The sequence below is a fragment of the Cimex lectularius genome, unplaced genomic scaffold, assembly GCF_000648675.2.
Source record: "Cimex lectularius strain Harlan isolate CLEC.00 unplaced genomic scaffold, Clec_2.1 scaffold158, whole genome shotgun sequence".
Taxonomy (NCBI): domain Eukaryota; kingdom Metazoa; phylum Arthropoda; class Insecta; order Hemiptera; family Cimicidae; genus Cimex; species Cimex lectularius.
The window spans coordinates 383,917-409,116 of NW_019392744.1; the positions used below are offsets into that span (position 1 = coordinate 383,917).

At 38.1% G+C, this 25,200-nt stretch overlaps 1 protein-coding gene across 3 annotated transcripts in view; it reads right to left on the reverse strand.

Annotated features, from left to right (window-relative positions):
* Positions 1-4,947, reverse strand: part of LOC106665320 (Down syndrome cell adhesion molecule-like protein Dscam2) — a 35,994-nt gene extending 31,047 nt beyond the window's left edge. The window contains exons 1-9 of one of the 3 annotated variants that reach the window (XM_024227136.1): positions 4,808-4,947; positions 4,603-4,752; positions 4,420-4,537; positions 4,185-4,353; positions 2,525-2,687; positions 2,343-2,459; positions 2,140-2,284; positions 222-373; positions 52-162 (exon numbers count right to left, since the gene is read on the reverse strand). In XM_024227136.1, the coding sequence (XP_024082904.1) occupies positions 52-162; positions 222-373; positions 2,140-2,284; positions 2,343-2,459; positions 2,525-2,687; positions 4,185-4,353; positions 4,420-4,537; positions 4,603-4,752; positions 4,808-4,880 (1,198 nt within the window). In that variant the 5' untranslated portion in view covers positions 4,881-4,947. Of the gene's footprint in view, positions 1-51; positions 163-221; positions 374-2,139; positions 2,285-2,342; positions 2,472-2,524; positions 2,688-4,184; positions 4,354-4,419; positions 4,538-4,602; positions 4,768-4,807 lie in introns of those variants that run through there. The other 2 variants (XM_024227135.1, XM_024227137.1) reach the window with 2 other exon arrangements.
* Between the last annotated feature and the right edge of the window lie 20,253 nt (positions 4,948-25,200).

Genomic DNA, 25,200 nt, shown 5'->3' on the forward strand with positions numbered 1-25,200 from the left:
TAGTTACATTGTAGTTTTATGCATTCAGTTATTCGTTTAAAAAAGTTTTACCTTTTTCCCAAGTGATTAAGTCAATAGGATATCCTGCGACGGGACACGAAATATACAACGGTTCCCCGGCTACTGCAGAGATGTTCGGCATCGATCTGATATATGGCAAGCCTTAAAAAAATATATTCATGGTAATTAGACAGTAAAAATAAAATAATTAATGGTTATACCATAAACCCTCATTTCAGCACTATGAGTAACTTCTCCTACACGATTAGAAGCAGTACATTGATAGATTCCTCCATCTTGAACATGAACATTACTGATGTTAACATGGCTTATAACATCACCATGTAGTGTAACATATTGTCCAATAACAAATCTAAAAACAAAGTCTGTTAGTTACAATAAAATTTTATTTTTGAAGGCTCAGAAGAAGTATATTTTTTTTTAAAATGCATAAAATAGCCTGTCTGTAACAATTCTTTGTGTCTATAAAATAATCAAATTATTATTATTAATATTAATTATTAGATTTTGTTTAATCCTAAGTCTTAACCATTACATTTAGACTGATCATATCACCAAAATTTCTATTTATATTGACCTCACAAAATGAACTACACTGGAGGATTTCCTCTTCGATAATTGTTATAGAATAAAAATAACATCAATTTATTTATTAAAAGAAAGAAGAAAAAACTCCATTTCTAACAAATCAGAAACTTTAAAGGTACATTAGTTTAAAAGTTGTACCAGACTTGGCAAGGTTTCCGGACTATTCTTCTAATTTTGATTATGTCTAGGTCATTGAAAGATATCTGAAGAATGTGTGGTGATTAGTGACCGTTAATCGATAATTATTTAGAAATCGTGAGATGCGGTCTGGTGTGATGTAGGTTTCAGAAAAACATTTTCTTTATCGTGCCAACGTTTCGATCTTTATTGAGATCATCTTCAGGGCTCAAAGTGTTTGTCTTCTATTCAAGAATGGCACAATTACACAGAAGACAAACCCTTTGAGCCCTGAAGATGGTCTCAATAAAGATCGAAATGGCACGATAAAGAAAATGTTTTTCTGAAACCTACATCACATCAGACCGCAACTCACGATTTCTGAATAATTATCTGAAGAATGCCCATCTTTTCATAAAATATTAACAGTATTCTATTTTTTCAGATTTTTGATTTTTTAATGCTTCTCTATATGTTGCACATAAATGACCATCAAATTGTTTTAAATTTTAGAATGTTGTTGGTCCATGGAAGTTCACCTATACCACTAACCATCAGTATTGAGACTAGTGCTTCGAGTAAACTCAGTAAATTTAAACTAAGTTCACTCAGAGCACTCTTCTCAATTCTGATGGTTAAGCTTAGGGTCTCGGGGCAGTGAGGCCATAGGCCTGTTGTTATCTCTCACCGACACTGTTGCCTCTATCAAAGATACTGACATTAGTTAAATATGTATTTTTACATATGCAAAACTGATTCAGTAGTTTTTGCGATTATAGAGTCGGAATCAGAATTTTCACAACGTGTGAGACGTGTAGTTATACCCGAAGCCGAAGAGGTTGCTGCCTGTCAGGAAAGAAAGATGGAAAATGGATGTCACGAATCCCTGGCAGATATTTTTTTAAAATCTTGACTATCCTTATTTTTATTTAATATGTTTTTATATAACCTCTAAACATTCCTGGCAATAATAAGAACAGAGTGCAAAATTTTCAGCAAACCCAGTGTAGGAGTTTTTGCTTCTATAGTGAACATTGGCTTTTATATGTATATATAACACTTTTGCTAAAATGTGTCGTATTTAGTGACTGTTAATTAATTATTTGGAGATCGTGAGATGCGGTCTGGTGTGACGTAGGTTTAGAAAAACATTTTCTTTATCGTCAGATGATCTCAATAAAGATCAAAACATTGGCAAGATAAAAAAAATGTTTTTCTAAACCTACGTCACAACAGACCGCATCTCACAATCTCCAAATAATCTTTTGCTAAAAATTACTAATAACATTAATATTAATTAAATATTAAGCTTTTTTTTCTGTACCAACATATAATAATCTGAACTGAATTGAGGTGAACTAACCTTAATAATCCGCAGAATGTACAAACATTAATATTAATTAAATAATTAACCTTTCATTTTGTGGCAAGGGAAATCCATCAATTGTCCACGTGATGTGTGGAGTAGGGTTTCCGGTTGCTATACATTTTAAAGACATGGCTGGCCCTGGTTGAACTGTCTGCTGGATAAATTTGTAAAGAAATTGTGGTTTCGAAGCTAAAAGTACAAATTAAATTTGTTTAAATCCAATTAAATAATATAGTAATTGTTCAACCTCCTAATATAAGTTGTACAGAGCTTTGAAGTGAGCCTTCTTCATCACGGACGAGACATTGATACATTCCAGCATCTTCTCTTCCAACTTTAGCTATTTCAAGCTTCCCTCCATCACCTGGATTGTTTCCTTTTGGTCAAAAGTTATTCTCATCTTGATTTAAAGATACGCTCAATATTTACCTGGTCTCGGGGAGTTTGATGTTATGATAGGGTTTGCATCTTTCAACCAGGTGATGCTTGGATTTTGTCCACCATTCACAACACATTTCATTTCAAAGTGTTCGCCTACATCCACAACAACTTGCCCACTTGGTTGAAGTATAACAGATAATGGCACAGCAACCTACATAATTTCAAATAAATCACATTAAAAAGAATTATTAGTAGTATAAAATGCTGATTCACAAAACTTTTTTTACAACAGTATTTATTTTTATTTTTATATTACAAGTAAAATTGTTGATATGTAAAAATTTCAAATTAAAAAAAAGTAAATAAAATAAAACAAATTCATTTGTCAAGAAGTCATGAGAGTGTTCTGTACTGTCTAGTCAGTTCTGCTTTTTTAGTCTTGTATGTGGAGTCCAAGTCAGTCTTTTTTCGATATACAGCCTGAGATAGCAGACATGGTCAACTTTAGGTAGGAATATGTGATTTACTTATGTATATATGATGATGTAGTGGTGGCACTATTCCACGTTGGAAGGGAAAAGTTATGTGTTGTCTTTTGTCAACATTTATTTTTATCTGCCCCTTTTTCAACCAAAGTTCTATGTTGAATAGGTGAGCCCATCGGGAGTGATGTGAGAAGAAGGGATTTTTATTGGAAAATATCAGCATCCACAAAAGTGTGAATGAAATGGGTAGGTCGGTTAGTAGCAGTGTACATTGAATAAAGGTTAGGACCAAAGACACTACCTTGTGGGGCTCCACCCTTAACAAGATATTAGTCAAAGGAAGATGTTCCTTGACTGATCTGAAAGAAGTGGTCAGTCAGGTATGATTGGAATATGAGGACTTCCACAGCAAACTTGATGCCAGACCTTATCAAATGCTTGAGCAACATCAGGGAAAGCTCCTGAGTCTAGAACATGGTAGCTGGATTATGGAGTGGTGACGGAAGCTAAACTGGTGAGATGTGATAATGTTTTGTTCTTCCAAGATGGGAAGGATTATTTTCAGAAGGAACTTCTCTAGGATTTTTCCTAGTATAGGTAAGAGGTTTATCGTGTGATAGGATGTGGTAAATGGTTAGGCTTATGAAGCTTTGGGATTATTTTACAGTGCAAAACTTCCATTGTAAAGGAAAATGAGTAGTTCTTAGGACAGCATTATATAGATATTAGGAAGAGCTTTTCGAGATAGGGATTTCAGAGGTTATAAAGTTATATCCTGGAGCTTTCTTTTAGGGAAGCTTTTTGTTGATGTACTGGATTTCTGAAGAATGAAAAGCTTTTGACGGAAGGGAAAGAGGTAGTGGTTGTACTAGTTACTTTTCTATGGTTTCTATATGATCAGGATCTATTATATCAGGATGTAGGCAAACATTTGGAAAGCTGTTGGTTGAGGAGTGAAAATTTTTCTTTGTCTGACTTGACCCATGATCCGTCATTATTGCGAAGTGGAAGGGAAGTATGGATGATAGGATGCATTGGGTTTGCAGTTCATAACTTTGTACTACTGCATTTTTTTTAATTTAGTTTGACATCAAACATTTATTTTAAACTAATTTATATGATGTTTTAGCTTAATTGTAGTGTATTCAAATAGTATTTTTATATATTTTTTTTAATAAAAATTAATTTCAGTTATTTCTATGATTAAAATTTGATGTAAATACATGAAGTGTGGTGCTCTTCTTTTGGTGGCCAACAGAATTGTTAACTATACATGTCCAGACTCCAGCATCATTTAATTCAACCCTTTCTATTAATAGAACTTCTTGAGCACTTCCGATCCTGCCTCCAAGTCTGATTTCCATATCACCATTACTACCTTCTTTTCGCCAACTATAACATTGTCATTAATTTTTTTTAATTTAAAGAAATTTTTTATTTATGAATAATAAGGCTTACACATATGAAGGAGGAGGATTTCCCTGAGCGAAGCATGGCAGAACAACTGTTTGGTCCTTTTTAACATGTACAGAAACAGAACTTTCAAGAATACGAGGTGCCACTTGAACTAATGAATCTATAAAACCAAACAACATCAAAGATTAAAAATAGTTCTCCTAAAAATTTCTTTCTTTAAACTACCTGTGACAGTAAATCTTATCCTATGAACACTTAAGAGAGAATGACCAGTCAGTCTGTTTATAGCTCTGCATTGGTAACTACGGTACACATCTGCTTCTTCCAAAAGGCGTATCATGAGTTCTCCAGTTGGAAGCATATGATATTTCCCATCTAAAGTTAAAGACAATGTTCAATCTACTTATGATTTAAACTTAAAATTCCTCACCTCCTTTGTTTGTTGGATATATATTAAAAGAAGAGTCTTGCAGCCATGATGTAATGGAAATAAATTCTTTCATAAAATTAGGGACTACACATTTCAAAACGGCAGTGTTTCCCCTGTAGTAACTTTTGGCAGACTCTGCCTGAACCTCAATATATTGCAGAACAACTGAAATGTACGGAGAAAAACATGAAATATATGCAGACAAACATATAATAAAGAAAAAACACTTGGGAAGAACAAAAGGTTGAAATTAATTCCCCTATTTCTCCTTTCACATACACATACACACATGATTTGTTAGTGGTTAATGAAGACTATGGAGGCTAATGAAAACCTTGACGACCCATACGAGGAGGAGCAAAATAGTCCTTTTTTTAGACGCAGTGCATATCCACTTCAAACAAATCTAAGACTAAGCTGAAATTCATTCCCCGAAAAAAACTATTTTAATATGTAATTTATTCCAATGTTTTGTTAATAAATTGACGCCTCGTTGAATAGATCGTACCCCGAGATGCATACTTGCCTGCTTTGACACGGACGTCCCTTGAGACTATAGTGCCTGCGGTGTTTTGAGCGAAACAGCGGTAAGTCGCAGCATGAATGTCGTGTCTGTAGGCTGAAGGGTGAAAAGGTAGGAATTTCAAAGTTCCGTTCTCGAGGATATTCAATATCCCCGGTATCAAAGAGAGGGGCTTTCCGTCAGCGAATTTCCACGTTATTACAGGCTTTGGGTCACCGGCTGCTTTGCATTCTACTTGGCCACCTGTTGAATTGGAGATGTGGATCACCGACCAGGGCTCGCTCACCCACCAAGGCCCAACTTCGCTTCCAACACCTGTAACAATTTAAAACAACGTTAATTAACAATATAGGTGTGAAGATTTCCAAAAGGGAATCTTAAACAGGGTTTTGTAGAAATTAAGTGTAATGTAATATTAAGATTAGACGTAAGAATATTTCGGCTAATTGTTGGGAAATCATATTGTGCAGGATTGGGCAATCGGAAGTGGCTTGGAATCTCGGGAGCCGACCTCGTCTTTCTCGAAAACTCCAGACGCAGCTAAACAAAGCTGGCGAAATGGTAACAGCTGGATGTTTTCGATTGAGCAATGTGGGTCGATCCCTACAAAAATTGGCTGTTGTGCTGACGAGTGGCTTTATTGCTCAACCCCCAGGATTAGCTAATGCCTGGACTCATCCATAATAGCTCATTGACCTGGAGAGGACAAGGGCAGTCGAGCCACCATAGCAGTATTTCCTAAGCGTAACTGTTCCCCACCTCCTCCCTGAACTGATGGATACAAAACACAATCGGAGTAAGAAGTCAGTAGTAAAGTCCGTGGTCCGGGAGTCCGCAGTTGAGTCAGTCGTTGAGTCTCGTGGAGACGACGATGAGTTGAAAAGAGAGGCGGTCAGCGGAGAGCTGTCGCGGTCGGGCCGTAGGAATAGGCGAGGAGGAGCCAAAGTCGAAGAGGAGCAGGCCCGGAGAGGACCAGGAATTGGCCCGAGATTGGCCGAGAGTCGTCGAGGAGACGACCAGAATTCGGCGAGAAGTTCACCAGGAAGAGACGAGTCGAAGAGGAGTAGGCCAGGATCCGTCGAGGAGTTCGCCCGGAGGAGCCAAAGAGTCGTCAAGAAGACGACGGCGAGGAATTCGCGCGAAGGAGCCGGAATCGGCTTAGATAGTAGAATAGTAGAAAGTGATGGGAGGGTGTTCAACCGTCAAGCCCGGGCAACCTGACACATCTTACCTCTAAAATGCTTGACGGGCCTAGAGTGGAGTAGCTACCCGCTCGGAGCACCCTTGCGAGCGACAGCGTTCGCGCTCGTCCGTTCGATCGAGCCGTGAGCCGCGCACGAAAAAAACCGCTCACCACAATTGGAAAATACGACAAGAATAAAGAAAAGAATATATATCCCAATGGTCAATGCTAATAATAAAAACTAGATGCAAATTATTCCAAGTTCACTCCCAAAGGAACTGAAGATGCATCAACTGTGAATCCTTTCCTCACCCCCCGTTGTCCAAAGAATAAGTAGCTACTGATATCAGCTCAGAAATCATCGATAATAAAGAGAAGAGTCCGATATTTGGAACATCGCAGCAAATAAAAATAACCAATTTCACCATTTGGTAATGTATCCCGACTCATCGGTACAAGTATGGCTTGAGCTAAACAAACAAACCGGACGGGCAGAGTGGACAGACAGTGTAAGCTTGAAGAGAGAGACATTGTGGTTTAGTGTATGTAATTGTAAAGTAGTTAATGTGCTAAATAAATATTGCACAAGATTTAGAGGTTTATATCCTAACGTCTTTTACGATGTTACAGTTGAGAAGCCGGATCGACGAAAATAAAGACAAATTTTTCAAAGTCTATGCGCTTAGAAAAAACTTCCGAGTTTCAAAGAGGTCCAAAGTTCCACAATTTTGGGCAAGATCACAGGATGGTCTATTGAGGAGACACGGAGCGATCGGGATCAGAAAGAACAACGCCAAAGGTCTAGGGGAAGGACAGACGCAAAAAGTGGCAAGTTAACAAGGAAAAGGACACACGCCAAAGATTTGCGAAGCAGTCTAAGGGAAGGACAGACACAAACGCATCACTTGGAATTGGTAAAAATCCGAAACCGAGTGCATTGAATCTCTGTGGCCCATCACAGGCATATGGCAGACCATATAGTAAGAGCCCCATCATGCGAGAATGCTATAACTACTTACTACATCCAACTAATGGTGCATCCCGGACGGTGGGTAAGGAACGATGAAGTGAAGTGCCCTCACACTTACATAACCTCAACCATTCTTATGTGACCTCTTGCCTACACGCGGTATACGCTGTTAAAGCCTCCTATGGAGGGTGGGACCGAGCAGAAGAAGGCAACGCACCTGTTTACCCTATAAAGAATAGCAAATACAAACCGCAAGTGTTCCTTTGAATGGGGAGGACATTGAAGCCAGAAATGGCCGATGACCTCCTCCTGAATATATAATGTCGATGATGATGAAACTGAGGGTAAACAAGAGTGTGAATCTGAAAAGTTGAGCTTCATATTCACGGGATCACTTTTAATCACCCTGGTGGCCAAAGGGTGGAAATCTTTGTCTCAATCTTTTGTATCCTTTTTTACTCCTGAAACCTATCCTAACCCTTGATTACAAGGCGAAAAATAATGGTGCAGTACAGATAGCGTGGCGAACCCTCTAAAGCACAAACTGTATTTGTATGCAGATGAAGAAATAACTTTATGGGCAAACGGGGGGTGCGGGGTTCAGTCTCGCAGGTGGGTCGGCAAACTAGATGCTATGTGAAAAGAAGGGGACGGAGCATGACCGACTGAACTGCGAGGTCAGTAACTTCCAAGCCCATAACTTATTATGGTTGGATTCGTAATGGATTGGTGGTGATACTTCTGGAGGGTATTTAGGGCTTGATGCTGTCGTTCAGGTGGTTCTGCTTATCAGAACTTTTACCTCTTACTGGGCTCCCCTACAGGGGTGTTAGCATTCCACTTAAATCGGAAGTCAGAGTTTTTGTCCTTAGGCTAGGGCTCCCTTACACTAAGGGGTGATAGTACGACCAATTTTATCGACGGGAGAACATCCAGAGGTTCAGACAGAACTTGTTTCAGCCCTTCGAGCTTCTCGGGGTTCAGGCGCTTAATGCTGGCCCTCCCTTCGGAAAAGGCAAGTGGGGAAGAATTTCATCTTCATCCTTAGGGATTGGTTCTTTTTCTGCACGTGAACTTACGTAAAAAGCACCATTCTTTTCTAAGTAGAAGTGCGTCGCCTTTTGTTAAACAAAACAAAAACTGATAAGGCCATGCGCATTAGAATGCATCGCTTCAAAATTCCAAGCGCCAGGGTTCGTTTTCCTCTCAAGATCTTTATAAAACAGATAATTTATTCGAAAGTCAAAATTTCTTAGTGATGAAGTAGATTCGCATGTCTGTCTCTAGTACTTAACCGTTGAAAAAGCACCTTTCCAACAATGGATGAATTGGAAATAAATCAATCGGAAAGCACGAATTGCGCCCGCACTGGATCATGTCAAATCTGTCTGGCTGAATATATGGCTTAATTGTCATTGGGCGGAGTTTTCCTTGTCGGTTTGTGAAAAAATATATGTTGCTGTGTCCAGACCGATATTATTTACGATGTTGTTCACATCTTGGGGAATTCAACTAAATTAGATCGATTGAATCCACACACTTCTGATTGTTCCTTTGTGAAGTCAAGAATTTAATTTTTTGCAGGCTGCGACGCCTGCCATCAAGTAGGGGCAGCCCCAGCAGGGAATGGACGGAACCCCACGGATTTCTCGCGACTAATACTTTTAATGTTAAAATTAAGGCCAGGCTTTATCTAGTCACCATCGACACCTTTTCCAAGCTCACTGAAGATTCTTTGATCTCAGAATCCGGGGCGCACCCCTCAATCAGCTCGAGACCGACCAGCGCCGAAGCCCCAGACGGTCAACAAGGGCGCCAGCAGAGGAAGCAAGAATCGAGGGGATATTAAATTACATTTTTTTTTTGCTTCATCCAGAGGATATTTTGCCAGTTTTGAACCCCCCAAGAGGCAGTCAGGGAACATGAGGGAAGGTCCGACTGCGGCACCCGAGAAATCACGAGGTGCCCACACCAGGTGAAGCGGAGTTTATCTCCAATTATTTTAATTTTTTTTCCTTTGTCTCATTTGAGGGATGAGCATGCACTGCGTTCATTCTAATCCCTGAAGACCGGGGTTCATTTCAACCAAGAAAGCCGCCTTATGCGGACCCCGGAGCCCCGGGCCCAACCCCCGGCCACATCCCGGTATTCAATGATTCTCCATAGAATAAATTCTATTCTATTCTTCATTTAAATGATTTTTATATGCTCATATTAATAGATTTTAAGAATTTGTATAGTAAGTCAAATACTGATACATTATTACAGGCTAATAATGTAGTAAGATTCCAAGTGGGAAATCTTCATCTTTCTCTTTTATAAAGTCCAAAACTTTGAACTTATTATTTAGAACTATTGAGGCATAAGATGAAACAGTGGATTTCTTTCTATTTTCTTCCTGAATCTTTTGATACACTTCGCATTCTCGGTTATTTGCAAGGTGTTGTTTTTTGCAATGAACGCAAGTCGGATCTTGTGATTTACAGTCTTTTAGAATGTGCTCTTCTCCACACTTGAGGCACCGTTGTTTCCCTCTGCATTGGGCTGAAGAGTGGAAAAATCTCAGGCAATTTCCACATTGTCTTACTCGAGGGACATAAGGATACACCGTACAGTAGCTCACATAGATCGTAATATGATCTGGCATATATTGGCTGGCGAACGTGACTACACATGTTTGCAGTGGCATAATTTTTACTTGATCTTCGTTATTAACGTATCTTTTCATACTATCTACACAGATTGCGGGAGTGGGAGAAAATAAATTTGTCAAAATTTCTTCTTCGGTCAAGTCTAAATCGATATTTCTTATTACGCCTACTTTTTTAACAAGGAAATCTGGAATGTAGACAAACAGCTTTTCTTTTCTGAGATTATCAGATTCTACTAAATAGTTAGCTGTTTCCCTATTACATGTAATTATTTTAATTCTATTTTTACCCATTACTCTTATTTGCAGTATGTTGTTATTATTTAGATTTTTGTTCCTAAAAAGTCACTTACCGAAGAGCTTAGCGTGAGCATTACCTAAGTTTTGGTCTTCACTTTCGACAAACACAAAAAAAGGGCCTTTGTCGACTTGGGAAAACCTAGTTTTTTTTGTAAACGAAGTCTGAAATTTTCGTTCGTCATGGACTTTTCTTTCAGGATATCCTCTTTGGATCGAATCATGGTCTTGGAGTGAGATAGGTTGTCTTTTGGAAAGACCGGAAGACCGTTAGAGACATTACTCGTAGATGCAAGGTAAATTAGGGAATCATTCGAGTCATTTTTCCGTGTTTTGTATGTTGTTTCAGACGACGCGGGCTCCTTGCCCCCCGCTATGGGCGGACATATTTAAACAAGGAAAAATTAACTCACGCCAGTGAGACTATAAAACGGGAATAGGAAAAGAAAGGAAAATCTTCTTCGAAAAGTAAAATTAAAAATTGAATCTTGAATTCAAAACGAACGAAAAGGTTGAATCTTCTTATCAATCGTCGTAAACACGGCTGTAATACGGAGACCGTAAAAACATGTCCACTCGGATCAACGTCTGGATCATCATGGAACATTTGATCTATTAGTCGGATGTCTATTAAGATGTTAAAAAATTGTTATTGATGTTGAATTAGTGATTAGTATGGGTTGGAGGTCATTTGGGATTTGGTGGAAGGTTCTGGCATAGTTGTATAAAGACAATTATAGTGTGGGATATTACATTGATAGGAGATATACGGATTGGACACTTTAGGTTTAAGGGTTCTTTCGAGGAGGAAACTACATAGGTCTGGAAGAGGATTCCTATTTTTTCCATATTTTTTAATTGAGGGAGATTGTTTCCTGTGCAGGCACCCCATTAACTCTATAGGCTTCTCAGACAAGCTGCTTAACATAAAAGAGGTCAATGAAGAGAACCACATTCCGAGAAGTACCAGTTAAGGCTTCTTCCCTGTCTGTCCGCTTTTTAATTTTCAATTATATCAGCGTGGCCTGGAATTCATTTGAATAATTTATACCTTTGTCTTGATATTTGATTAGTTTTGTAAGGATATCCTGGATGTCTGGGTTTATGGAGGTGTTCTTTAGTGTGATGAGTATTGAAAGAGAATAGGTTATTAGGATTGCGTGCGACATCAACATTGTTAAGGCTTTGAGAGTAGTTCAGCAGTAAAACTATACTGGTAATCCAACACCAAAAGGTTCTGTACCATCCTCAGACCTGGAACCTTAAGTGAAAACAAAATCTCCCCTGGTGTTCAGATCTGAACTGCAGGAATTCATTTTTAAATATATGGAACGGGGTTTTATCCTTTCTGCAAGAGAGGGCAAATGGAATGAGTGGGAAAGGTCTAGGGTGGGATAGGCGAGGGGCTTTAATATTGCATTCTGTTAGGAGTATGTGGTTGCATGATTAATACTACCCTTCGAAACTCACTTAGAATGCTACAAAATGGAATACATCTTCGCTATCCTTCTAGTAGCATAGTGCGCATAGTTTAATGTTTATCTGAGAAAAAGGTCTGGCATTCAGACTAAGGAGTTTTTCCTACCATCTACTTTATTCCAAAGTATGGATCTCCAGTTATTCTTCCGCATAGAACGGAGTATTTAACCGAGGGGCTTAAAGTAGGTTCGTTTAGAGAAAGGATAGATGAGTTATGTTGGGACATGGCGCTCTTCAGCGCCCAAACATGAGGATTAAATGGTAGGACGTAAATAACGCATCGAAATAAAAAATTCTCAAATTCTCAAGTGTGCTAATTAAAATTTATAATAGTAGAAAGTTATGTTTTTATAGTTATGGTTTGGTTTTATTAACAGATTATGTTTTTATTGTGTGAAATTGCAAGTCGTGTTAGTCGAAATAGATAGCGACGATATCCATTATGACGATGCTTTTATTTTAAGGGAAGAAAGGAGCGCTTGAAAATTAAAGTCAAACGATGAATTTCCGGTTTGAGGCTTTGTTGCATGGGCGTGGGAGGTGAAAGACTGCCGGCTTTAATCTTGCCTAAGTGGTAGTTTTTTACAAGAGCCTAGAGTTTTCTTTGGGGGCCGGAGTGGAAGGCGAGGGTGATAATTTATCAGAGGGCGAGGGTGGCTGTTGGTCGGAGGTAAGTGGTCTATGTTTGTTGTATGAGTGTTGAGGGCCAGAACGTACTGCCGCACTGGAATACCAAAACAGATGAACCTTTTACTTCAATTTACTGCAACTACGATACGGCCGGTGTCTAATAAAGCTTACGGGCCGTAGCGACTCGCATCTGTGCCGTTTCCTACTTATTTTGATTTAGTGCTCTGCCCGGAGCGAGTCATCTGAAGCGAGACGCTCTTAGAAAAGCGTTTTTTTTTACCCTTTCTCACTCACCCTTAAAAATACATTCTCATACTAATCATATTAAAAAACATCGCAAGATCACTTCCAACGCTGGTTCAAATCTTAACACCAACCGCAGCTATTCACATAAAAATGATCTATTATTATTATCTATAATATATAANACAATACAGTTTAAAAAAGTTGCAAACCCCCCGATCGGCCATTTTTTTAGCGATAGTCAAGAAAAGGTTTTTTTTTAATTTTATTGGTTTACATTATTTTGGAGTTTGGTCGTTTCCGGTCATTTAGGTCCTTCCTTGCTGTTATCGTTTTGAAAGCAGTCAATTATCTAAGAGGAAATATAACAATTACATTATTTCACCTTACTTTTTCATATTCTAATTAAAACTATTAAATGGTTTCTCATTGTAGCAAAACACAGTTGAATAGTAAACTGTAAGATTACTGCTTACCTACTGGTTTTTATAACCTCAAATCTGCACATCCTTGTACATACATACACACTTGCACATAGTTGAGCCTATGATTACTCACAGCTCGCTGACAAATCCAGCTTTTGTGTAATTTACAATAAATCACTAACAGGCCTCGAGAATCATTAACTCTCTCACTCTCTCACTCATTCATTCTCTCTCTCACTCACTCTCTCTTTCTCTAACTGGCTCGCTCACTTACTCATTCATTCACTTTCTCTCTCACTCTCTCACTCACTCACTCACTTACTCAGTCACTCATTAAAACTCGCTCCTCACTAACTAACTCTCTTACTCTCGCCCTCACCCTCACTCTCTCTCTCTCTCTCTCTCACTCACTCACTCACTCTCTCTCCCTTTCTCTAACTAGCTCGCTCACTTACTCATTCATTCACTTTCTCTCTCACTCACTCACTTACTCAGTCACGCACTCAAACTCGCTCCTCACTAACTCTCTTACTCTCGCTCTCACCCTCACCCTCTCTCACATACTCACCCCAACCTTCCCCCAAATAATGTTTCCTTTAAAATTCTGACTTCAGAATGTTCGGAGTACCGAAGTTCGGGTTAGGGAAGAAACACTGTATTTACAATATTTTTATATTGTTATGTATATGTTGTGTAAAAACCCAAATTGATTTTAAAGTAAAAAAGAAAATGATTGATAATTACATATGTATTTTAAGTGTGCTATATATAGGTTAATTTGTAATTAGGTCATATCCGAACATCCTGGTCTGGCAATCCTCGCTTTTTTTTCATCTTCATTGTTTGTCTGTTATTTTTATTATTCGAGTTTCTTTTATAAGTATGTGGATTTTTATGTTGTTTGTTCTGGTCGGTTAGCTTTTCTTTTCATTTGTGTACTGTTTTAAATGGAGTAATTGAAGTGGGTTTAGAGATTTCTTCTTATTGAATGTGTTTTGTTTGGGTAGATCTATGTTTTCATCTATGTCATGACAATTGTTTGTATTTTTGAGATTCGTAGATTGTGTGAGGTGAGTTGCTTTTGGGATGTACCTGGAAGATCGAAGGGGTCAACTAAATCTCCCATAGTATTAAATAAAAAAAGTTTCATTTTAAACGAAACAAACCCATTTAGACAGACAATGGATTTTCTGTGTTGGAAATGAATTTATAAAACAATTTCCCAATCAAAGGATGGGGAATGGTGGCGTTATTGTTGAAAGAAATTATCAACATTCTGTCCGGGTTCAATTACTTCGTTAATTTTCGTCTTTCATGCGCTTTCTCGGGCTTCTGCCTAAATTGATCATGGTATTATGAGAAGAGGAGAATTGCATAATTTCATCCGGATTGGCGAGATGTGCTGAGACTTGAGAGTGTGGGTGCCAATTTCCAGTGGTCCAAGGCGAAATTAACAACATTTTCTTTAATTCGTGAAAGCGATAATTAAATTTTCAGTTGCCGACGCTGCAGCTATTGAATAAATGTTCCTAGAATTTTTTATTTTTGAATGTTTTATTTTTATTTTTAGCCTATACATGGTAGCATATATTACAAATGTGATCACAATATGTTTTTTCAAACGGTCATAGCACAAACACTAAGGCAATGCTGTACCCGGAGGACACATGCCATGTGAAACCAGCCAATGCCGGCACTCAGTGTGAGGAATTAAGAGATGTCTCGTGGCTATCGATTAAGACGACGTGGCGAGTTCTCTGGTTGGGAAAGTGTAGAGAGGAGTCGTGTAGTAGGGTTAGGATGGATCGAGAGGATGGTGTGAAACTTTTGGAATTGGGAACGGAGAGCTCGATGACAAAAGGAATGTTGAAGTCGTTGTGACTAGTGAGATTAGTGACGTAGTAAGGATCTTTTATTTGGAAGGGTTGGATGCGCTGAATGTCCGATGGCTGGCAGTACCCCACAATTCTACTCCGTATGTCCAAAGTTATTGCAGTAAAGTCTTGTATAAGGTTGGTTTAGTTTTGTCGGTCAAGCCGGATTTCCGCCCCTTAAGTTAGTAGCTGTCCAAGTCTTCTGTTAAGTTGTCTCTTAAGTCTTGTGTGGGGATTCCCCGTCTGTCAAAGTAGTTCAAACTATTTGACTTGATTGGAAGTCAGTATCTCTTTGCTGTTGATATACAGCGTAGGTTTGTTTATTCAGAGAACGTAACCTGAGGACATGCTTCATCAGTCTGTACTCCCTTGTTTGCATCGGTCTTCGATTAGCTCAAGGTGTTCTTAGATGTTGGAGGTGATTGAATAGGTTTCGAGTTAGTGTTTAGTCCGCGTAGGTGGACATATTGTATTGGAATGTGTAGATTACATAAATGATGGAACCAATTGGCTCTCTTGTGGGACGCAGGTATCTGTCTGAATACCGAGAACTCGTTGCTGAACCTCACTCTGAAGCAACGGTTAGGAAGGTTTTCAGGATAATAAAGAATGGGTAGGAAGCGTTTCAATTTATAAAGCAATAAAACATGTTCGGGTGCTAGACACAAAAGGTTATCCTACATCTAGGAACTCTGTACGCTGTACTCTTTGTTTTCATGAGGGAGATGATGTCGACAACTCTAAAATCTCGTTGGATCGTGGAATGATGAGGAGCGAATTCGAATTGGTGAGAAGGAATGATTTTATACGATAACTAAGCTAGGTATTAAGTGTTATAAAAGGTGTTTGTCGACAATTTTGGACATCACAGGGAGAAGTCTGTAGGAGGCTAGGCGGTTGGGAGGTTTGTGAGCTAGGGATGAGAATAACGACGGAATATTTCCACAAGAGTGGATAGTGAGTGGTTCGTAGAAATTTTGTTTGAGGTGTCGAAATATGGTGGAATTACATCTTGCCCAGAGGATTTCATGAACTAACTGTTCAAATATTGCATTGTAACTGGTGGATGAAAAATTAAACAGAATTGGAACTTTAACGGTAGACCGTAAAACCCAATTATTTTCAAAAGGTACTTCTATTTTACTATATTCAAAAGGTACAAAAGGTATTTACTACGCAAATATTTTCTAGAGTCAAGCGGTTTCTGGCACAACGAAAATTAAGTAAATTTGTCAAAAGGTATGCCTTATGTAAGATATTAACACGAAGATTTATTATCAGAAGGTCGTTATGAGTTAAAATGTGAAAAAGTATTATAGGAAAGGGAACTTTTATGAACCTTCTTGCCTAAAGGATTCATAAATAATAGCTTGCCTTCTCCGACGAATTGAATAATTAATGAGTTTCGGAGTGCCTTTAATGTGTTATCGAAATATTACTGCATGCCTACCACTTTCTAACAGCTACGACCCGGGCCGTTAAATATGCAATTTATATAATTAACTTGATATAAAATGAACGACGATTTATTACCATTTCATATAGTCCATAAATAAACACCCTACGAAATTGCACTTGCAGCCAGTTGATGCATCGAAATATGCGATAGCATTAAAACCTTTGTAGTCGTCTTTTTAACTTTCTTACGGGGTTTCGGTGTTTTTGAAAAATAGCCTATTTTTAAGTGGATAGGTTAAATATCGTTATTCCTAAAGATTACAAATCTTCCATCAGCCTTCTTCCTGCAATGTCCAAAATCCTCGAAAGACTCCTTATAATCGCTTAATGCTTATCCTAGATACTCAATAAATCATTACTTATCACTAAGGCTGTGATTTATATGCAATAAAAACAGACAAATATGCACATATATATATATGTAAATATATTTGGTAAAAACTGCAATTTAATACTGAAAATATGCGAAAACTGCCATGAGAAAAAAATAAGGAAACATTAAATTAAAGCACATAATTGGAAAGAGAAACAGTGGCAAGAGGAACATCACATTGCTAATATTAAAAAAGAAAAACGCATTAAAAAAAGTTAAATTTAAAAAATCCTTCGTCTCAGCCATCGAGACCCAGATCGGTCCATTTTCGATGAAGTCTCTGATTTTATGGGGTGTTTCATTGTATATAAGATCCAGGTGAGATTTACTGAGGGTACTTTCGTGTGTGTATTTCTCAAAAAAACATTGCATTCAGGGTGGCTTAGTTTATGGACGGGTATGTCAGCTCTAACTAAAGAACGACATAAATCGGTGTCGAAACCGGACTTTCGGATAGGAGTCTTCGGTTCACAACCCACAAATGTGGGCCATACTCAGAGGAGTGTAGGACTACTAACCGGTCATTGGCATCTGAGAAAACATCTACACAACATGGTCATATACAACGATGATCCCATCTGCAGATTATGTAATGAGGAGGAGGAAACGCCACCCATATCATCTTCGAATGTGAAGCAACAGCTCAATGGAGATTTAACCTAACATATGGAAAAAACTTAGGGAGTCAAATTACAGCAGCGACAGTCAATGACCTGATACTTCAAGGAGAAGGATTGAGTCTATCGCACTGAACTAAGGAACTAGGAAGGTACAATAAGCCAAAAGGCTGCAGTCCCTGTGTAGCACAAACCCCGCTTCCTAGTATCCAATTTACCATACCATACCATACAACACAAAAATAATGTTTCACGATGGAAAACGCATGAGAGACTTGGTAAAACTGAGAATTATGATGGTAGGGAAAGAAGAGAGCTGAGGTCGTAATATTTCTATGAATCCAATTATACTATTCCAAGAGAACTTTTACAGTGGTACAAACACTATTCCTTTCTTTATTTATAGCAGAGAAGCTAAGGCGGCCGAAAGCGGTGGAGCAGCAACTGAACAAACACAAATTCGTTCATTATGTGGAAACGGAAAAATGGGAGACCGTATCTCTTTTCTGAGAATTTTTCTTTTTGCCTGCTCTGAAACATTAAAATTTGACGCGCCAAATATCGATATGCCGGATATTTAAAAAAAATATGCAGTTATAACCCATTTATGCAAAAATATGCATTTATGGCAATATATGCGCAAATATTCAAAATAAATATAGCTTAAATTGATTTCAAAACATAAAGAGTTTGTTAAAACTAGATATGTTAGTTAACCAGGAAAAATATGCAAATGCATATATTTCACAGCCCTACTTATCACCAATTCGGCGGTCCTCATCATTCCACGTTCCAACGAGGTTTCAGAGTTGTTGAAACCATCTCCGCTGTTCAAGAAGACAAAGAGTGAGTGTTGCTTGGGTTCCTAAATGCTTTCGTACCTTGCAGCTGGGCATTCTTTATAAACTTAAACGCTTCCTACCCACTTCTCATTGCCTTGTCCTGAAATCCTTTCTAACCGACGCTGTTTCAGAGTGAGTGCGGCAACGAGTTCTTGGAATCGGACCGATACCGGCATTCTACAAGGGTTCTTGGTCCTTGGATATCATTTATACTGCTTCTACCTATAAATCCCAATACCTTACCAACGCGGAATAGCTACTAACTCGAATCAAATCCAAGCTACCTGCAACATTCAAGAACAAACACCTTGAGCTTATCTAAGATTGGTACAAAAAATAAAGGACAAGACTGACTGAACGAAGAAAAACGTACACAGTTTACTTTCACATTCAATAGCCTTGCTCTCTACTGTACATCAACTACAAAGAGATGCCGATTTTCATTCAAGTCAAATATTTAGGACTATATCTAGACACAGACTGACGTGGAATCCCCACACGAGACTTAAACGATAGCTTAACAGAAGAGTTGAAAAACTACGTTTTTGTCATGCCTCGGCCGAATTAAAATATATGACAGTGGGGCAGCTACTTGACTGTACCTAGACAGCAGATGATGTGAATCCTCATCAAATCATTAAAAGACAACAACATAACAGAACACTTGGACTCATATTAATTATGAATGAATGAAAAAGAACTTTATTTTCAAAAAGAAAATACATTTATACACTTCAGGAAGTATAACCGAAATTAAAATAAAAACAGTTCTTATACAGCATTGATTATTAAATCGCCTGCAGGAGGTGGTGGTCAGTTGAGAATGACTTGAGTAGAAGATAATATGCACATACAAAGGTAATAATAAAAATTAAGTAAACAAAATTAAATTAAGTTAAAACTGTTAGTTCTTCTCAATATAAAACCAAAACATTTAAACTGCTTCATGAGCTCTCTGCGGAGCATTCTTTGCAAACCCAACCAGGTCTGAAAAATTTGTAGAAATAAGTTTTGCGATCAAACGCGGTCCCAAGACTCTAGTAGTTCCCAACAAGAGAACTCGAAACTCTGAGGTAATGGGACACTCAGCCAAAAAAATGGAAGAGGTCATCCCTCGCGCAGGAGTTACACAGTGAGCAGCGATTAACAGAACCATCTCTCAGAGGGGAGTTATTAAGGTGGATAAGTTCTAAAGCTTAGAGAGAGTTTGGCGGTGAAGAGCACCCCGAAATAACTCATACTCACTCACAACGTCAATTCGTGTGCCGCCAAAGAACCAGCACTTCCTATTCGTCATCCAGCCCATTTTACGAAAAACTAGAATTTTGGATTTATTTAAATTTACTGTCACGTTCCATAGAGTGCAGTAAGTTTATAAAGCGTCAATGTTTCTTTGCAAGTCAGCTGGAGAGGTGGCCAGAATGACTACATCATCAGAGTAGAGAAGACTCTACTGTCTTGTACTTACTTAATTAAGTAAGTAATCTTAATTATTACACTAGAACAGCTAATTCCAAACTGTATAATAATTAAATCAAGATAAAATATCCATTGGTCAGTAGAATACTTTCGAGTGAAAACAAAAATATGTTATCCATTCTACATCGCAATGAAACCTTTTATGGTTTAAATTTAATGAACTCATTTCGAAAATTGAAACTTTCTGTAGGTGAGGAAGGTTCAGGAAGAATCTTTTTTCCAACCAAGCTCGAATATATTTTTATTTTATTTTTTGTTGTTGTGTAAGATGAAATAAAAGAATACTTTTAAAACGCGAGATTTAAAAAAATGGTTTGTTTCAGCCACAAAAGCAAAACGAGAGATGAGAGCGTTTACAAGGCTTTATTTATCGATAGCCTGGTGTGGGTTTCTAGATGGTTTATTACTTATCAATAAATAACCCCTCCGGGGTTCCGAGAGTATGAATTTAATCTATTGTCAAAAACACATTTAATGAATTTCAATACCAAAGTTTGATTTCAAAAAAATCAACAAATAATACGCACTTTTAAATTACTTTTTTAATGCAACAGTCATAAAATTACCAGTGATAATAATTTTACATATATAATAATAATAATAGCAGCGAGTTAGATAATTTAGTCAGTGAATGTTTCGATAAGAGCATAGGATTCTGAGTCCTTTTCATGAGGTAGTCTTAAGACAAAATAGAAGCCGGATGAACTCTGGAGAGCAGTAAAATCTGTTATGAAACGATTTCAGGCTTTCAGTCCTGGAGAAGGTGGACATTTTGGGCATTTAATTTAATTTTTAGAAGTTTTCGTTTTTGTCTTATGTTCAGTTTTTCTTTCTTGTCTTACTTTTTATATTACTCAAATCATATTTCAATAGAAGTTTCAAAATAATAATAACTATATTTTTTAAACTGTGTGTTATCAAAAAATGAACTGTTTTAGCTCTTAAACATTAATTTTACTCTGCTGATAATTGGCTTTTGAGAACTATTTAAATTTATAAAGCTGATTAGTAGGGGCAACTTTTCTGTAAACCCCATATCTGTCAACTGAGCCAAGAAAATCTTACTTACTGTTTACAAAATCGTAAAGCATATGTTCTAATTGATTTTGTAGTTTGTGTGCTTAAGCTTACAATAAAATAAACAGGTGAATATCATAGGATTTTTAATGTCCTGTTCATTGATCAATCAAATTTACAGTAGGAATAATTATAATTAATTAAGGTTTTTAGTTGAGATAAAAAGTCAATGGCACGAGCGGGATTCGAACCCACGATCTTCGGCTAGATACGCCGCTGCTCTTCCACTTGNAGTTAGTGTCTGAGTGGATAGAGGTCACGATAGCTCAAGTGGTAGAGCAGCGGCGTATCTAGCCGAAGATCGTGGGTTCGAATCCCGCTCGTGCCATTGACACGAAGGAATAATATTTCATGGAAACGGGGGCTTTATGGGAAAAGTCGTGAAAAGGTTGAAATAACATAAAAAGTGAAATATCTCGAATAAAATTAAGAATCAAACTTTGGACAATAGGGACTTTTTAGTCCCACTTGACATGTAGAACAGCCTCCAGAAAAACCGACGTCTGTTCACACACTGCATACAGCTGGCTGATAAGACCTAGTTGTAAATGGCCGAACAGGCAGGTCGGACTGCAAGCAGCACAGTAGGCTGGCATCTAATTCCAATTTCAGTATGTAAATTTAGTAGAAATGCATGGAAGCCAAAACCTCCAGGCACTTTAAATAAATCATGTAAATATTATTGCCTAAAACAAAACAAGAATCTTGCTTGTTCTTGAAGCAAATTGGAATTATGATTTTAAATATGACCATGGTACAGAAGAATGAGCTCATCGATCAAATGACGTCAGCTGTAGATTTCTCTTTGGAGGGGGAGAAACAAACCACTTTGATTCAAAAGAACCATTTGAATAATTGTTTAATTTGGTTTACATAATTAATTACGAATACTCTGCATGCAGGTTTGCCAATAACAAAGTTTTTCTTAGAGAAATTTTGTTGTGAGCTTTTGGGGGTTGTGAGAAGGTGAAGAAACTAACTTGAGGGTGTAATCAAACGTGTCAAAAGTATTGGAACTGCCATGCCTGACGGGAAAATTTCGCAATATTTTTACGATTCTGTATATTGTGCAATAAGGCTATACAACTGTTTTGGGAGCGATCGTACGCCTATGTATTGAAGGCGAAACGCCGCGCGAATAGGACACTCGGACAAAAAGTGAAACACGATCTTCTTTCGTACCCGAGTTGCATATAAAGAAAATTTCTTTGAGGTCGACCTCCCTCAAAAGATCGTCAGTTCAAATACATTTGTTCGCATTTCAATTTGAAAACCAAATGTAGTTCGGACGATCAGTGAGATCTCTTAGTAGTAGGAGTAGTGATTAGTAGTAGTGATTCGAGCATTTAAACAGCCTTCACTGTGAGCTGCTCCAGCTTTGTCTAATAGTTTCTTGGAAAAGTCTATCCAGACATTTATGTTCTCTCGTGAGAAAGAGCACCCGCATCCGAGATCTCTAGCCTTAGAAAAGCACCGCCCTGATCTTTATTAGACCTAAATCGTGCAGTGTTACCACCTTGCAAACCTATTTCATGTGCAGCTATTCAAAGGGGATCGGTGTTTGTTTCTAAGGAAGGCGTGTAATTAGGCGTTGACTCGGGGATAGAGAAGATTTTTAAAATAAAATATCTGGAGACCTTTTCAACTTTTTAGTACTGTCGATAACCCCAGATCAGGATAGCTCGGCTTACTCCGCTGAAAACCCTCATCTTGCGGACTCGGGAACCAAATCTTGCGTCTCAACAGAACCCCTTTATTGAATTAATAGCAATTTAGTTGAGGTTGCTTTTTCTTTCACGTACTTCCCCAAAGCAATTCTGAAGTGATTGTAATTCCTTTTTATAGCTGTTCCATACCTCTGCCTACTGCCTTTGTTAAACCATTTTTCAGATGAATCCTCCCTTTTTGAATATAACCAATTTTGATTTTGAAAGGTTCATGTTCAAATTCCATAAGTAGCAGTCATCTTCGAAGGTCTTAATGTTGTGCAATATTGCGGTCTGATAATCACAAATTAATACCATCCTACCCTCACTCCAAACTCGAGTCTCTTATGCAAGTCATCCCCGCATAAGGAGAATAGCAACGAACTTGAGGTGCAACCTTGCCTCACACCGGACTTTTTTTTTGCTTTTTCAGGGATATTCAGCCAGATTCAGGTACCAGTGACTATCAATCAAAGTAACTATCTATGTAAAGGAATAACTAGATGAATAAATAAATAAATAGGCTTGTAAACATATAAATAATAGGATAAACAACAACAACTTAAACATTAATATCACAAGATTGTTGAAGTATTTGAACAAGGCGTCATAGACCTCCGTGTCGTGCCAGCAGCGAGCTTAAGTTCAGTGGCCTTTTCACTTGCCCCAGAGCGTCCAATTCTTTCTGAAATTGTTCTCGCTGTGCCTCATATTCGGTGCATTGTAGTAACATATGGTCAAGGCTCTCTTCTACATCGCACGTTGCGCAGTTTGGAGATGTTCTACAGTCAATCCTGTATAAATATGAACCGCAGATGCCATGGCTTGTTCGGAGTCGTGGAATTGTTGAGAAGAAAGCTTTTCCTCTCTCTATTTCTTGAAACCACGGCTTCTTTTGTAATGTTGGGAATAATGACCGGTAGAAATTCCCTGCTGTGCCCGTATCGTACCAAATTTGCCACTTTCTGCACACGTCTCTTTTGATATTGTTTGTCACGTCTCCTACGGTTAGCTGCACAGGCGTGGGAGAACCTTTTGGTTGCCTCCTTGGCTAACTGGTCGACTCTCTCATTATGTTCTATATCTGCATGCCCTTTTATCCAGCATATAACAATGTTTTTGCCTTGATTCTTTAATGTGAAGGTTAACCTGACCATTTCGATTAAAATGTATTCATACTTATTATGAAAATTGAAACTGCGTAGCTGGCATATCGTGCTGAGACACCGGACTTCACGTCGAACTAAACCGTCAACCTCCTCACAGCAGAGACTGAGGAGTCGAAGATTTGTAAGAGATACCTGAATCTCTCAGACGATCATACGATACTGCCAAAACCGCTTCAGCATTATTTGAACAAGTTTTCCAATAGTAGTTTTATTTTCTCAAAATGGCCGAATATTTAATTTTAAAATATTGTGAATTAGATGGACCAAAGTACAACGGGGGCACGTTCAAGCCCAATTTTCACCAACAAAACGTGAGGGATTTTATTAAATCGGTCAGCCCATCTCAGGGGGTTTGTATACAAAGGATTACCCACCGATCTCACAAAATGCACAGAGTGATATTCATACTTTTATATAATTAATGAGCCATCATTAGGCTTTGCTGTATTTTTTTATTCCAAACCTACTTCCGTCCCTACCACTAACGTTTCAAGAAATGGATGGTCTCTTTTGAATTTCTCTCTTAACGACTAAGGTACTTAAGTATTGTCGCAACATTTCATTTGGAGTATTCTCATTAAAGCTTTAGTCTTTGTGTTCCAAAAAGAACGGATTTCTTCAAATCTGGCAAACCCATTTACGAGCATCCTTCAACAAATAATGAACAGCATTTAGGAAAATGCAAAATAATACGTTGGAAGATTCTTTGAATTTAATATTTCAGAAATTCACATAAAAACCATGAATAACTGAATCATATAGTGATGATTTTTTAAAATTTAAATAATAAAAAAGGCGACCTATACCGGTTATGTTCCACTCAATCATTTAACGGTGTGCATTGGGGATGGTAAAAACAGCTCACCTAGAAAAATGAACAGCACTTTTTCAAGGCTTCAGCGTCAATTGTAGGAGACGAATCCTCGATTATAGACAATTTGTTTGCCTTGTTACGAGCTACTAAGTAATTACTCCAAAGCTAGATCACTCCAACCAGCTGGATGCTTCGAGGTCACTGCAGGGAAATTTTTTTTTATTGGCCTTATGATCTTGCATATTAGCCATAGTACGAATTCTTGTGTGTTCAAATTGGGGGTTATCGGGGAAAAAGGGCCAGAGGCGGCGGTGGGAATCGAACCCACGACCGCTGCGTGAGAGTCTCTCATGCTAACCACTCGGCTACCGCGGTCCCCGGGACCCTGATTCGGAGGGGTGTGGACAGTAGTATGCACACTAAAGGTGGGATTCTGCTTGCGAGTATCAAAAGGTTAACTGACTTTACTGAATGAGCATTGACGATGAGCCCCTTTGGCCGCTTTCACCGCTCTTCTTACATTTTATTTACAGGTTATACCCAGTTACAAGAAACCACAAAGTTTAAAGATGAGCTCTGCGAGT